The following is a 15,165-nucleotide window of genomic DNA, read 5'->3' as shown; positions in this document are numbered from 1 at the left end:
CTTGTCCCATACAGTGGCCGCAGGGGGCAGTTTTTGTGTGGACAGAGCCCACATTTGAAGATGTGGATTTCCCCCTACTCGTGCACAGTCAAGTGAGGCGACAGTGACCCGGTCAGGTAAGAACAGTGGTCACCAGGCGGGCTCGAGGCTGGGACACCTTCTCTGGGCCTGTCTCCTCAGCTGTAAAGGAGGCCAAACAGCTCCTGGCTGCTGGACCCCAGCTGTGCTCCGGTGGAGGGGCACCGCCTGGCTGTCCCGTCACACCCTCAGTCCAATGGGGGATCCGCAGTCCGCCTGTGGGCCATGGGACTCAGGGGCTGCGGTCAGAGTGAGCTGGCCTGACTCTCCCAGGGTGGCTCTGAAGTGCCCTTGACCCCCAGAAGCCTCTCGTCGGCTGAAGAATGAATACACCAGGAAACAGAGACCAAGCCACCAGCCCCCATCACCCAACCAGTGGGGGCCCCGTTGGAATCTGGCCACTTCGCTGGCCCCCACCTGCCCCTCCTCTCAGCTGACTTGCCATGGGGCAGGAACAGGGCACGGACCTGGGGTGAGGGAAAATTCCCTTTTTCTGGTAAATCCCTCAGGGTGACTTGCATTTTTTGTGCCTTCGGTTTCACTTACAAAACTCGCCCCCTCCCCCGGCAGAGGCAAGGGCGGGAACAGGGAAGACAAGCTTGGGGCCACGTGGGTTAGGCAGGAGTTGGGTCCCAGGGCCACCCGAAGGCTGCCTGTTCAGCCTGAGAATGTCCAGTGAGGTGGGGACGGGACAGACAGGCTGCCACACTCCTGGGGGACAGCATGGCTCCTGGGCTGAGTGCCTGGGGCCGAGCTTCTCTCCAGCCATGCCTGACTTTCTTCCCCTGTCCAGTGACGGAGGAGAATGGCCTCTCCCTAGGACCCTTAGTAACACAAGAAGTGATGGCACCAGGCCCCACACGGTGCTGACCTCTGTGACTTGCCCACTGTCTGCCTCTCAGCTCCATAGGGTAGGGGCCCACTGCTTTCTTTGGTCCAGCCTCCAGTGTCTCCAACAGGATCCGGCACACCTGCGAGCTTGGATGCCATTGTTGAACCTCTGGCCCCTTCATTTCTTGCGGGGAGACAGAAAAGAGATCAGGCTCACATGGCCTTGACCAAGCCCTAACCTGAGGCCAAGAGCCAGTACTGGAGGTGATGGCACAGAGATTAGCGACCCACTGGAGACTACAGCGCTGTAAGGTGGCAGCTCTGGGCAGCGCCTGGCCTGGGGGCATGACAGGGTCTGCTCACTACTTCCTAAGGCTTTAGGGGAGGCCTTTGTGAACTCCAGGAGATGCACAGTCTGAGGTGCAACCTGTGAAAGGATGCAAAAAGCAGCCGAGTCTGGGAGAGGTCAGGGTCAGGACGGAGGAGACAGGCAGCTGGCCTTCACCCCTGCCCTCCAGGCTCCTGCAGCGCTGCGTTGCCCTGGAAGATGACGTCTCCCCCTCCCCTCCACCCCACCTGGCTTCCCACGCCCGGAAGAGGTGGTTCCAGGGTGTCTTGGGAAACAAAGCCGACTGAGCCTCGGGCTGGGAACCGACTAGGTCTGCGGGCCGGGCACAGGGTGCCGCCTCCGGGCAGAGCGGCGCGCGCTCCGGGATCCGCACTCTGCCCGGTCCCCGCCATCAGGCTGTGCCGGAGGCCCCCCGGCCCCCCGTTTCCCACGTAGGAAAGCTGATGACCACAAGTAGGAAGCCACGTGCACCCACTTGCCGTGCGGCAGCGGGCGCCGAGCCGGAGCTGCCTGCAGCCTGAGGGCGAGCTCCGCCCGGGAAAGCCTGGCCCGGCCGCGGCGGCCACGCCCGCTCGCCTGGCAGCGGCGCCCTGCAGTTTGCAAAGTGGCCAGGGAACGGCTGGTTTTCCTGACCTCACGTCATAAAGTGGCCATCACCGAGGGCCAGAGGGCTGCTGCGGCCGGGCACTTGGGGGCCCTCCGGTGCCTCTACGGGACCCGGCGCCGCGCTGCCCGGGACCCCGCGTCGCACCAGACAGCGCTGTCCAGGCCCGCTGGCCCTGGGACTCCGGGCCCGGCCCCGCCCCAGCGGAGGCGGAGTCTGGGGGCGGTACCGCGGCGCGGCGGGGCGGGGCGGGCCCGGCCGGGCCGGGAGGCGGGGCGGGGCGGGGCGGGGGCGGGCACACAGCCGCGGACTCGGCGGCCGAGGCGCGGGCGGGCTCAGGCCCGGAGCTAGGCGGCCCGGGCGGTCGCACCATGGACTCGAGCACCGAGGAATACGAGCTCAACGGCGACCTGCGCCCGGGCTCCCCCGGCTCCCCAGATACCTCGGTAAGACCCCCACCCCCGCTGCTGTGTGACCTTGGCCGGCACCTCCCTCTCTGGGCCCGGCACCCGCGGCTCTGCGGGCACCTGTGTGCGTCGCCTGGTGAGCTCCCCATGCTGTGTGGTGGGTGGGGGGGCGATGCGCCAGAGCGACGTCCCGCTCGTCCTATCCGGGACCCAAGCAGTGGCCCTGGAGGCTCTGGCCGCCCCTGCAGGGTCACAGGGGCGCGGGGAGGGCTGGCGTGCCGCCGTCTGCAGCCCCGCGGACCGTACCCACGCTCGGCTGCGCGGCGGAGCTGGGGCGCCGCTCTCGAGCAGGGACGGCCTCCCACAGCGCCCTTCTAACTTCAGCCTCACCGCCCCATCTCCTGCGTGCCCCCGGGGTGGGCGGAGAAGAGTCACGGCATCTGGGCTCCAGGCCAGCAGTAAGCAGACGCCTACGTCACAGGGTGACCACACTGTGGGATGCTGCCCTGATGGGGGAACCCCAGGCTCCACTCACCTGCCCTGAAAAATGAATGTCACCCACTCAAAGCCTTCAGAGTGTCCCCTGGCGGGCCCTAGTGGGGCCTGCCCAGAGCTTGCCCTGCAGGGCCCGGGAAGGCTGCGAGCCTGGGGCAGGCCTTAGCAGCCGTCCTGCCCCTGTGTTGGAGGTACACCCTCTTCCTGAACCTCCTCCCCACCTTCCAGCCCCTTCTGCCAGGGCTGAGCCGGCCAGGGAGCCGTCCTGGCCTGGCCCTCGGGTGACTTGTTGACTTTGGACATCCTTTCATTTTCCGACCCCCCAGGAATGGGGGTGGGGAACTCTGGTCTGGTTGGGATTTTCCAGGCTTGCTTTAGGCATGATTGGGGCAGAGTGACCAGTCCCAGGAGTATTCCTTGGGGATAGGCTATGTTTGGGAGAAAGGGCACCAGCAGGAAGTAGGGTCAGTCCTGGGGTTACACACACGTTTGTCCCTGGATTAGAGATGAGGAAACAGGGCTTAGAGGAGTCCTGGGACTCACCTAGGTGTGCAGGACTGAGACCTGGCTCTGCCCCAGTGTGTGAGCACTTTGAAGCAGCTGGCAGAGGAGACCTTGGCTGTGTGTCCTTGGGGATGGGGGGGGGGCACTCATCTTTTGGGCCTTCTATACATGGTCTTAAAAAGGGAGAACCCGAGGCATGGTGGCGCCTGCCTGTAATCCCAGCAGCTCCTGAGGATGGCGAGTTCAAAGCCAGCTTCAGCAATGGCGAGGCGCTAAGCAACTCACTGAGACCCTGTCTCTAAATAAAATACAAAATAGGGCTGGGTCTGTGGCTCAGTGGCCCAGTGCTCCTGAGTTCAATCCCTGGTACTCCCCCACCCACCTAATAAAGGGAGTACAAATGATCCCTGGCGGCCTTCGAGGAAAAATCTTAAGCAAATAAAGTCAATAAAGAGGCAGGTGACTTGGAAACTGGTTTAAAGGAAGGGATTCTGCTCACCCCCCACCTTTGGCCTTGCCTAGACTCTACCCTCTACTCAGTACCATCTCTGCTCAGCTCTGTAGGCATCAGGGTGGGCCCTGCCTCCCAGGGGCTCTGGGTGTATCTTGGGCTCAGGAGAGACCTGGTTGGGTGCTCAGGGGTCATTATTTTGGGTAGGGACCAAAGGGAGAGAGAAGCAACCTCCTACCCCTATCTCAGCCTACCTTCAGAAATCAGAGAGCAGCCCAGACCAGGTGGAAAAATGAAGGCCAAGGTGTAGGATTCCAGGAGCTAGAGGGCCACCACACTGTGGGGTGGGGGATGTCAGGCCTCCTGCCCCAGGGTGAGGAGGAAGGCAGACAGGTCTGACCCTCTACCTATGGAGGGTACCTAGGCCCAGGGAACAGTAGAAGCAAAGTCCCAGAGGCCAGACCTCCACACACATGCATCTTGAGGCGGTGGGCTGCGAAGCCTGGCTCTGAAGAAGCTCTGTAGGCCCATCCGAGGTCACAGGAACCTCAGGTCCCCAGCAAGAGGCTTCCATGAGGAGTGGTCAGCCTACAAGTCTTTTCTGCTCACCCCTATGGCTCCATGCCTTCTCCCCCCTACCGTGGGGACCCTGCCGTGCCATTTCTTGGGCCACCATGTTAGCACTCTGCCTCAGTTTCCTATCGGTAGATAACAGTTCTTCCCCTTGAGTGGCATCATGGTGAGTCCTACGTGCTTATCTACAGGAAATGCGTGGAGCAGGGCCCAGCACACAGTGGCATTGGCAACTTATAACTTTCTACCCCAGAGACTCTCTCCTTGTGGTGACACCAGGCAGTGTGGCTCCAAAGAGCAGCACCTTCCCCAGGGTGGGGCCTTCAGAGGGCCTCCCTCCTCCATAACACTGGGCCCTGTTGCTTGCTTCCTAGATGGCTGACGCTCGCCAGAGTCGCAGCTGTACCTCCTCTGCAGGGGTGCCCAGGCGGGCCCTCTCAAGCTCCACCATGCCCCCTCCCACACTCCTGGCCTCCCCAGGGCCCTTCACGTGAGGATCCCTGTCAGTGTCCAGGGATTGAGCCCGCTCCTTCTGGACCTCGACTCACTTTGGGCTGCAGCACAGGAAGAGTAAACATCAATTTGAATGTGGAAATGACCCACAGTTATGTCATGCCCAGTACTGCATTGCCCACTGCAGGAGGGAGATGGCCAAGAAGTGACTGGAACATGGCTGGGTCACAGCCCTCTGGTGCCAATCCATATTCCTGCCACTCACAGTCCCTGGGGCGAGGTTCCTAATGCCACCTCTCTAGCCTCCAGGATATGGATCTTTACTCACACTGCACAGCCTCAGCTGCCAGAGGAAGTTCCCTCTTTCTCTCATTTCTGCTTGCCTGGCAGGTCCTGAGACGGATAGGATCTTAGCTAAATTCTAAAGGCGACCCTGATGGGCCTCGAGGTTACTCCTGGTCAGTACTGAGCCCAGGGGAAGTAGTGCTGCCCAGCCCAAGCCATAGCCTAGCTGCTAAGAGGACCCCCGCCTCCTGTACTTCCTGCTGTCTGGCTAGGGTTTCCTGCCAGGAATGCAGATGTGGAGCCCAGAGACCCTCAGGCCCTGCTTCCTGAGCTGGTTAGGCATGAACAGCAGAGGCCAGGCGCAGGCCTCAGAGGGCTGGACCTGGAAGCCAGCCCTGGTGGCTTCATGCCAGTCCTGGTCTGGGGGGATAGACCCAGAAGTCCTACCCCCGCATGGATGAGAGATGCCCAAAACCCACAGGTCCATGGAGGTCGTGGGACCCCAATTCTCAGGTCTCCCCACTAGCTACTGTGCCTAGCTAAGCCCAAGAGGCAGGCCTGGGAGCAGGCCAGGCTGGAGTCAGCCAGGATCTAACTAGACTTGGACATCGGTCACCCAGGGCGGCAACTTGACCTGATGCCTCTCTTGGGTTTGCTCAGCCCAGAGGGACCCATGCCCAACTGTCCTTTCTTTTCTTGGTTGCCGTTTTGTATGTGTGTGGTTATTTATGAGCTGGTAGAGCTTTTAGGTAGGAGGCAGAGCCTGTCACAATGGGGACAGCCACATACCCGGGTGGAGGAACATCCCAGCCCTGTCACCCACTACAGGGCACTGTAACAGGCCACAAGACTTCTGAGACTGCCATATACAGTCCTCTCCACATCCCTGTCTGCCTGTTTTATTTTCTTTTATTTATTTATTTTTTTTAAAGAGAGAGAGAAAGAATTTTAATATGTATTTTTTTAGTTATCAGAGGACACAACATCTTTGTTGGTATGTGGTGCTGAGGATCGAACCCGGGCCGCACGCATGCCAGGCGAGTGTGCTACCGCTTGAGCCACATCCCCAGCCCCCTATCTGCCTGTTTTATAGATGAGAAAACTGAGGCACTTCTGGTCCCTGGAATGGGGATGACAGAGGAGGTGTGGTGGCAGCCCCAGCCCAGCTCTGGGCACGGCCTCTGTGGCAGCAGCTGGTATAGTGGGCCCAGCTTGGGCCACAGTCCCCCCAGTCAAGTTCTGGGGGACCCATAGCACCCATTGCACTATGACTAAGCCAGGCTATGGGTGCAGCAGGGCTAATTCAAATGCTCTCTGGACCAGCTTCCCCCGAACCTGAGCTCTGGAAGGCAGGAGGCCCAGGACCGAGTGACTATAGAAGGCAGCCCCCTGCCTGGGGCTGACTCTCCCCGGGGTTTTTCCCAGTATTTACAGGAAAACGGGCATCATCCCAGCTCCCAGATCTGCTGAGGTTTCAGGGAACTCCTGTTGGCTCCAGGGACACATTAACCAGGGTGTTTGTTCCCTGAACTGCCCAGGTCACAGGCACAGGCTCCAGCAGGAGTTTTCTGGCATGCTCTTGGCAGTTGGTCAGGCTGTGGGCTCCCTGACCTATGGGTGATAGGTCTATCTGCCTGCCCATCTTGAGACCGTTGAGCAGGCCCAAGGCCAGGGAGCCCCAGGAGGCCTGGTGTGCTGTCCCCTTCCCCAACCACATGACGCTCCCATTAGCCCACACAGCCTGAGTGGTTCCCCTGCCCAGGATGGACACCAGTGTGTGTCCCAAGGCAGCCCTGGGCTTCGGGTCCTCGTCTTGGGCCTGAATTCTGATCTCCTTCCTCGAGGTGCCCTGGGCAGGCCCCTTCTGAGCCTCAGTCTCCTGGTCATGGAAAGGGAAAGTAATGCTCCCTCCCATCCAGTGGGTAGGCAGCTTCCCAGGGTGTGGCCCGGTTGTGCATGTGGGGAGACTGAGGCAGCAGAGGGAGGCTGTGGTTAGGGCCTTAGAGCCAGGCTGGGGGGAATGAGGGCTTGAGCCAGTGCAGAGGCCTCCCCAGCCTTGACCATGGCTCAGCCTGTGCTTCTTGTCATTGCATAGAGTGAACAGGAAGCAGATGGCCGGGTGGGCCAGAAGTACTCTTCACCAGGAGGGACACTGGGTTGGGGACCCTGCTGGCCCCAGGGCTCTGAGCCATTCAGGGTGTTTGCTTCACAGCCCCATGAGAGACAAGCTCAAAGTGGGACTAACTGTCCTGAGCCTGGGGCAGGGAGCCCCCCAAGAGCTCCATGTCTACAGAGCAGCCCGGATACTCTGGCCCACCTTGACAGGGACGATGGAGATAGTGTTGTCATCCTCTAGGGCTCTGAACCCCAGAGCCTGGGTTCGAATTTCAGCCAGTCCTTTCTTGCTGTGTAGCTTTGAATAAGGAACCTCCTGCCCTGAGCCTCAGTTTACCCCCACTCAAGTGGGTATGAGGACAGGATAGCGGGGACACAGACTCCCATGATGGCAGGTGCTGAGGGCTGAGGCCAGGGGCCAGGATATAGGACTCTCTGCTGACAGTGCTCCTTCATGATGAATGTATGTTGTGTGTGTTTTGTTTGTACATGCATGTGTGCACATGTGTGTTGTGTACATATGTATGTGGATATGTTTGGGTGCTCTGTATGTGTTTGTGTGCTTATGTGAGCCTGTTTGTGTATATACTGTGTACATGTGTGGGTGTGTTTATGCATGTGTTGTGTTGCGTATGTGTATGTGCACCTTAGGTGGGTGCCTCTAAGTGGTGTATAAGTAATTGCATATGTGTGTGCCTATGTTTGTCCATGTGTGTATAAGTGTTACGTGCTATATTTTATGAATGGGTATTGTGTACATATGTCTGGAATGATTGTATATTTGGGGTATTTGTGTTTATGTGTATGTATTTATGTGTGTGCGTTTCATATATGTATGTGTGGTTGTGCACATGTATATTGTATGTGTTCACATGTGCATATTGTCTTTGTGTATATGCTTGTGGGGTGTATGTTTGTATGCATGTGTGTCTCTGTCTATGGAAGGTCCTCACAGGATCTATATTTGGCCTTTTCTTTTAAGGACAGCTCCTGGGCTGGGACGTGGTTAAGCCCGGGGGCAGCCTGGAGGGAAAGTACTTTGGTACCCTGAGTTTAAGAAATTAGGAGCACCTGCCTACTGTGAGCCAGCAGCCCCTGGATGCTCTGTACCCAGAAGAGCACATGTGTGGCAGGGTGTGGCCAGCTGGATGGCCTTGTGGAAGCAAAGCTGGAGGTGACCTCAGTGCCAGACATGGGCCAATAAACACAGACTGCCCACACCCAGACCCATGTCGTCTGGGAGGGGTCCAAGGGGTGCAGCCACCCCAGAGGGGCCTCATGGCACACCTGCAGTGATTCCCGAGTAGCACTGGGGCGGGGGGCTGGTGCTGGTGGCCAGCCCAGGTGGAGACAGCTTTGCTCTGTGCTCTCCAGTGTAGGACTGACCCGAGTGACTGTACCACACAGCAGCTGATGCCAAAGGCGAGCGGTTGGAATGTTCCGGCCCAGGTGCAGGCAGCGGAGCCCAGCCGTATCTCCACGCACCCTGCCTTCCTCTTGGGCACACTTCAACTTAAAGACACACACCACCAGAACAAAACCCTGGCCATGTGACGCCTGTGTCCACCCTCCTCACACCTGCAGCACTGGCCTCTCACCCCTGCATCTTTCATGAGTTTGGAAACAGGATCTCCCTCCCAGAGTAGCCCCAGGAGGCCACCACCAGCATTGGCCCTGGCCACTGCCTCCAATCCGGTGCCCAGTCCCTGGAAGCTACAGAGCAGGGCCAGGCAGCCCTGGACAGAGGACCAGGGCTGAGGGTGGGGGGATTTTTGTGGTGGCTGAGAAGGGATCTGACCAAGACAGTTTGAGGGGGGCTGCCTGGCTCCATGGAATGAAGGAGCCAGGTACCTATAGGGGCCCTGGAATAAAACAGGCTGGCTCAAGAGGTGACTCCCATGGTAGGAGAGGTCTCTGTCCTACTAGGAGAGGTCACAGGAGGCTCTCCGGAGGCAGGGGCCTCTAGGCAGGACCTCAGAATGTGAGGGTCCATGGTAACAGGAAAGGGTGCTGAATGGGGAGGCAGTGCAGGCCCCCGGTGACTGGCTGGGTCTAGGGGTGGGAGGCAGCAGGAAAATGGCATGGGGCTGAGTCGGGACTGGGACCAGCCCTAAGATAGGAGAGTGATGTCACCGGGAGATACGCACCATAGAGAAGAGATCAGGACGTGTATTCCTGTGTTCTTACTATGAAAGTTGAGACAACGAAGTTCGACTGTATGCAGCATGCCAAGGCATCTATTGAGCTCCTGCTGTGTACTGGCAGACTCTTGGTGCCCCGTGCCTTTGAGCAGCTTGCAGCTAGGCCGAGTGGCCAAGCCATGCTGCAGGGCAGTGTGGAGGGTGGGGGCAGGGGACTGAGGAGCCTGAGGGGAGGTGACCGAGGCAGGACTGGCCTCGGGGCCCAGCCCAGGAAGGGCTTGTTTCAGGCCTGGGCAGTGTTCAGGGACCTGTCCACTCACACACCGTTTCCCTTCCTGACACCCAACAGGAGCCCAGGCCCTGAGTGGGGAGAGCCCTGGGCACAGGCAGGCAGGGAGGAGCAGCCCTGCAGCGGGAGGGTGAGGGCCTGGACCACCAGAGTGCCTGTGCTGAGGTCGCCATTTTCCCCTCTCTCTGGGACTTTATTCCCGGGCTCCCCTTTGTAACAGCTGAATGCATTCAGAGTGACGCACTTACCATGGCCAGGGCAGCAGAAGCCCACAATTGTGGGGGGACTTGGCCCCGGCCCCTCCCTGCTGACCGTCACCCTCCCCACTGTCCCCTCCTGCTGGTCACCCCTTTCCTCCCCTGCTCACTGACGGGTCCCCTCCCTACAGCCGCCGCGATGGGGCCGGAGGAACCAGCCCATCAACATGAACCATTACGCCAACAAGAAGAGCGCAGCCGAGAGCATGCTGGACATCGCGCTGCTGATGGCCAACGCGTCCCAGCTGAAGGCCGTGGTGGAGCAGGGCCCCAGCTTTGCCTTCTTTGTGCCCCTGGTGGTCCTCATCTCCATCTCCCTGGCTCTGCAGATCAGCGTGGGCGTGCTGCTCATCTTCCTCGGTAGGAGCCTGGGCGCCTGCCACCCTGCACACCTGGCTCTCACGGAGCTGCCCCTTCCCCAGCCCTCCTCTGCAGGGCACGTCGTCCAGGATTTGATCCCCCACCCCCAGGCAGACCCTGCACTGTGAAATACGGCAGGGTCGGATCCTCAGGCTGGGGCCTCTGGGAGTCAGAGTGCCTGCCTCCCGCCAGGCCCTTCCAGCTCCCTCCATGGGTAGCCTGTGCCAGGCAGCTCTTACAGACTGGCATCAGCCAGGCCCATCACTGGTGACAGGGTCCAGTGAGAAAAGAATTGCCAAGTCACACAGGAAGTGAAGAGGGCCCAGGAGGCAGGGGGGGACCCTGAAATGAGGAAGGACCCTGGCCCTGGAGGTGAGGAGGGAATCTAGGCACAGGAGGTGTAGAGGGAACTCAGACCCAAGGTGGTGAGGAAGGGCCCTGGACCAGGAGGTGTGGAAGGACACTGGGCCCACAACGTGAGAAGGAAATCCTGGCCCAGGAGGTAAGGAAGGTTCCTGGGCCTAGTTGTGGAGGGACCCTGGCCCCGGAGGCGAGGGGGAACCCTGGACCCTGACCACTGTATCCATGGCCAGAATGTCCAGCCATCCTGCTGGTTTTGAGCAAAACCCCAAATTGTAGGTTGTAACCTCTGGTGTTCCAGTCTTCCCCAAACTGAGTCACTAAATAACATTCCTTCAAAATCAGACCAACTTCTTCGGATGGACTGACAGGTGGACCCGAGGCAGGCAGGCAGGCAGGTGGGCTGGGCTCCCTGGGGCTCCGTGGAGTGTTGCCTGTTTGCAGCCAGGGCCCCGGGCATGCTGGATCCCGGTCCAGAGGTGAAATCCTTGTCAAGAGCAGCAAGGGTGACTCTTGCTTTGCTTCCAGGCAAGTGAGGGGCCTCCCGGGGGCCTGTTTATCCACCTTTGAAATGGGTGTGATTGAGCCTTGGGCAGGAGAGAGAGTCCATAGAGAAAGGCACATGAGGGCACAGTACATTTGCCTTAGAAACCAAACCTGGTCTGGCTTGATGACCAGGAGAAGCATGCTCCTGGGTGCTTGACTGGCCTGGGCTTCATTTCCTCATGGAGAAAGTGGGGGGCTACAGAAGACAGGACCCCCAAATCCAGGGGATGGACTATCAGAGTTTTAGCAAAACATTACTTTTTCTGGGGACAAAACTTACCCCATGTGTGTTTGAAGACCCTGTGATGTCCACACAGCATGGTCCCCAGGCTGGTTCTCTCTCTGGGCCGCCCTGGACACCATGTGCTCCCTCTTGCCCACAGTCAAGTACGACCTTAACAACCCGGCCAAGCACGCCAAGCTGGACTTCCTCAACAACCTGGCCACGGGCCTGGTGTTCATCATCGTGGTGGTCAACATCTTCATCACAGCCTTTGGGGTCCAGAAACCCGTGATGGACGTGGCACCCCGGCAGTAGGGCAGCCAGGTGAGCCGGGAGGGGAGCAGGGGACCCATAGCTGTCAACTGCCACCAAGTCTCTTAGGGCAGGCGAGCCTCCAGCTGGATTTCCTTAGTCACCCTTTTCCACATGGTCTCTACCTGGTCACCACCTTGATCCAGGCCTGGCCCCCCACACTGGGGTCCAGTGACCGCAGTGCTTAGATATGACAGATTTTGAAGCTGCTGTTCAAGTTGGTTTGGTGTGTTTTTGTGGTGCTGGGGATGAACCCAGGGCCTCAGGGGTGGTGGGCAGGTAGGTGCTCTACCACAGCCATACGCCTGGCCCCTGGAGCTGCCGTCTATAGAACCAGAGAGCTCATGTGAAAAACCATCTTTCTGGCTTCTTTTGAGAACCCCGGGGGTTCTGTCCCTATGTCAGCCACACCCAGCAGGTGGTGTCTAATATGAGCCTTCACCTGAGAAAATGGCCTCTGCCTGCCCGGCTGCCTCACCACGGTGGTATTCAGGGTCTTCTGACGTGCAGCCCTGTGACACCTCATCTGTCCTTGCTGGGCCTTGGAGGTCTGTGTCACCCCTGCTCAGGGCAGACCCTGGCTCCCTTCAGGGAAGACTGCAGCCACCCTGCTCCTGGAATATAGGATGCAGTGTCAGAAGGATTTCCTATACCAGGTTCCCCGTCCCCTGTCCCTGCCCTGGGAGGGTGAGCCCCTGCCCGAGGACACCTAGCCAGGGAGCGGGATGAGCAGGGAAGGCCAGGTGACTTGGTCTGAGGCTGGGACCATGCACACCACAGTCTTGTTGCTTTGGTCCGGAACTGTCAACACCACAGTCCACATGGCTGAGGGCCAGAGATAGCCATATTCCCTGTGGGGGACACACTGGCCCCAGTTCTCTTGGCCATGAGCCTAGGGTTGCTCTTCTGGGCTAGGAACTGGGTAGGGTCTGTTTCGCTGCCTGGTGGGTTATAAGTTGTCCTTCCACAGAGCCCCCTGTGTGCCATCCTGACCCTTTACACCTGGCATGACCAGGCCCCTTAGTAATCATCTGCTGTGTAGCCTGAACACAATCCTTGACCCTCCTTGAGTACTGGTCATCTGCTGGATTCTAGGCTTATGGGCACTTCGGGGCCTACTCTTCCTGGACCCCGCCCTCCATGGGTATCCTTGGGGTATCCTCATGGGCCCAGAGTCCAGGACTGCTGCATGTACTGGGCCACAAGTAGCCATAGCAGAGTCTTGGACTTGGTGGGTAGTTGTGGTCACTGCTGCTGGGCCTTGGTGGGCCAGGCCTTTACATCCTGACAGGGACCCGGGAACACTGTACTTCAGAGGGAGAACGGAGGGCTCAGAGAGATGTGCCAACTCAGCCAGGCCAGATGTGACCTTCTCACTCTTGAGTCTGAGTCACCAAGTATGTGGCCCTGAGGTGCCTGTGGGCTGGTGACCAGGATGGGCTTGGAGCCCCCCCCCCAACCTGGGACACTGTTGAGTGGCCAGGCAAAACTCACACCTCTTCTCTCTTCTGTCTAGAACCCTGAATGGCAACTGCCCCACAGCCTGGCTGCCCAGAGCCCAGGAGCCACCGTGCCCTGAGATGTCCACCACTGTGTGGAGCACTCCCCAGACCTGCCAGAGCCCAGGCTGCTCTCGACTGGTCCATGTCCTGGGACGAGCCTCCGTTCTGACTGTGACTGCCCCATAGAAGGCTACTCTTGTCATGTGGGGCCTGGATGTAAGGCCCAGAAGGTCAGAACTGGACAGTCCCACAGACATGCAGCAGGTCCGTGGATGGGCCGGATGGAGGGGCCAGCAGTGGCCTCTATCTCAGGACATTCGAGAAGGACAAGGCGATTCCCCTCCCTTTGCTGATGCACCAGCAGACCTGTTTCCCATGGGGCCTTCCCAGGTGCCTCTGGTGACCGCTGCCTCCTCCATTTCCTAACTGGGGACACTGGGTAGCCAGCACCACCTGTTGGCCTCAGTGGTGGCCACTGGCTCTGGCCTCAGGGCCTGGGCTTAGTGGCCATCAAAAGGCAGCTGTGCCCGTGTGGGCCATCACCCTGCCCGTGCCCTCCAACCAGCAGTGGCCCTGCAGAGCCCAGCCCCTCCTCAGGGGTCCAAACCCCACTTTTCTAATCAGGAATGATTAATAAAGCTTGTGCTTCTCCCTGCTGGGCTCCGTGCAGCATCCTGCCCTCCTGGGGTGGGACCCTGCCACGGCCCCTCTCCTTGCAGGGGCCTGGGAGCACCGAGTTTCAGCCAGGGCTGCCTTCCCCAGAACGCTGGGTTTGGGGAGCTCTTTGGCTCCCATCTCGACTCAGGGTGAGATTTAGAGGCAGAGAGGCCGGGGTCTGAAGCTCCAAGGCCTTGCTCGCCTTCATTTCTTTGTGCACAGGCAAAATCACCAGGAAGTTTGCAAGAATAAAGAATCCCCTTACACACTTGTGAGCATTTTGCCCAGTGTGTCCTTAGCTGTCCCAGAACCTGCACCTCCACAGCCTTTGTGACCCACCCACGCTGGGTCACCTGCTGTGTGGCAGAGGGGGGGCTGGCCTCCAGGGTGTGGGGCCTGAGTGCCATAGGTCCTGGGGTCCCAGCAGCTTGATGTGCTTGGACTGCCGAGTGCTTCTGTGCAAAGTGGTAGAGATGGGACCTTGGCTGACCTACCAGAGCTGGCCCATCAGCTCTGATGTGTGGGACAAGTGCCCACTACCCTGTCCCCATGCCCAGGGACTCTGCTCTGTCATTTGTAGCAACATAAGATAAAAAAAAAAAAAAACCTTGCCTGGATCCCACATGGCCTGTGCCACCTCATTTGAGCTCGGGGCGAGTGCTTGAACTCCACCAGGCCCTGCGACGGCCCTCAGTCTTGCTCGGGTGAAGCGTTTCTCAGACCACGGTTCTGGGGTCGAGGATTGGAGGGTGGTTTCACCAGGATTGCTCCAGAGTGTTTTTTAACTTGGGGACTCTGGTGCTGGATGGCGGCTGTCCTCCCCAGGGAGTGGGGGAGGGGCAGCCTGTGTGTTGAGTACGGGGAACTAACTGTCATCGATGGCCTGGGCAGGGGCCCCTCATGGAATTCCAGCACTCTCTCCATTTAATGCATGTCCGTGCTGTGCCAGCCCTCTTCCTGCTGTTCCAGGTCTGTTTGTACTTCCCCACAGTGGTGTCCAGCACTGCCCTGGTCAGCAGGGATATCCTCTTGGGAGGAGACAAGCTGGGATCCTGTCCTAGACTGGAGCCTCCTGCCTGGCAGAATCCCTTACCCAGCAGAAACTGGTTCCTAGCCCTTGTTCTCTTTTTCCTGGTCCCCAGCCCTTCACCCACCACCCCCGGCACCCCACTGTATCTCCCAGCCCCTCTGCCCCCCACCTCCCTCTGGCATTGCCCCTGCACCCTGCTACGGGATACCCCATCATGATTCCCTCCCGATGAGATACCTGGGCCTCTCTCACCAACCTCTGTCCTCTCCTCCAAGCAGCCTCCCCAAGACACAGGGTGGGGGCAAGAGCCTCTCCCAGCACCCCCACTCCCCATTCTTTCCTT

The 15,165-nt window shown here is 59.3% G+C and overlaps 1 protein-coding gene across 1 annotated transcript; it reads left to right on the top strand.

Annotated features, from left to right (window-relative positions):
• Positions 1-2,158: 2,158 nt before the first annotated feature.
• Positions 2,159-14,058, top strand: Ninj1 (ninjurin 1). The gene is made up of 4 exons (XM_026406949.2): positions 2,159-2,308; positions 9,964-10,192; positions 11,482-11,645; positions 13,150-14,058. The coding sequence occupies exons 1-3, from the start codon at positions 2,234-2,236 to the stop codon at positions 11,634-11,636; spliced, it is 459 nt and encodes a 152-aa protein (XP_026262734.1). The 5' UTR covers positions 2,159-2,233; the 3' UTR covers positions 11,637-11,645; positions 13,150-14,058.
• Positions 14,059-15,165: the final 1,107 nt, after the last annotated feature.

Source organism: Urocitellus parryii, chromosome 13 (assembly GCF_045843805.1).
Source record: "Urocitellus parryii isolate mUroPar1 chromosome 13, mUroPar1.hap1, whole genome shotgun sequence".
NCBI classification, from domain to species: Eukaryota; Metazoa; Chordata; class Mammalia; order Rodentia; family Sciuridae; genus Urocitellus; species Urocitellus parryii.
This window is presented reverse-complemented; position numbering and strand designations above follow the sequence as displayed.

What these genes read in the sequence shown, in the direction of transcription:
- Ninj1 (XM_026406949.2), top strand. Translation starts at nt 2,234, where the DNA reads ATGGACTCGAGCACCGAGGAATACGAGCTCAACGGCGACCTGCGCCCG. An exon ending in CCGGCTCCCCAGATACCTCG is followed by an intron (nt 2,309 to 9,963) that starts GTAAGACCCCCA and finishes CCCTCCCTACAG; the next exon opens with CCGCCGCGATGGGGCCGGAG. An exon ending in CGTGCTGCTCATCTTCCTCG is followed by an intron (nt 10,193 to 11,481) that starts GTAGGAGCCTGG and finishes TCTTGCCCACAG; the next exon opens with TCAAGTACGACCTTAACAAC.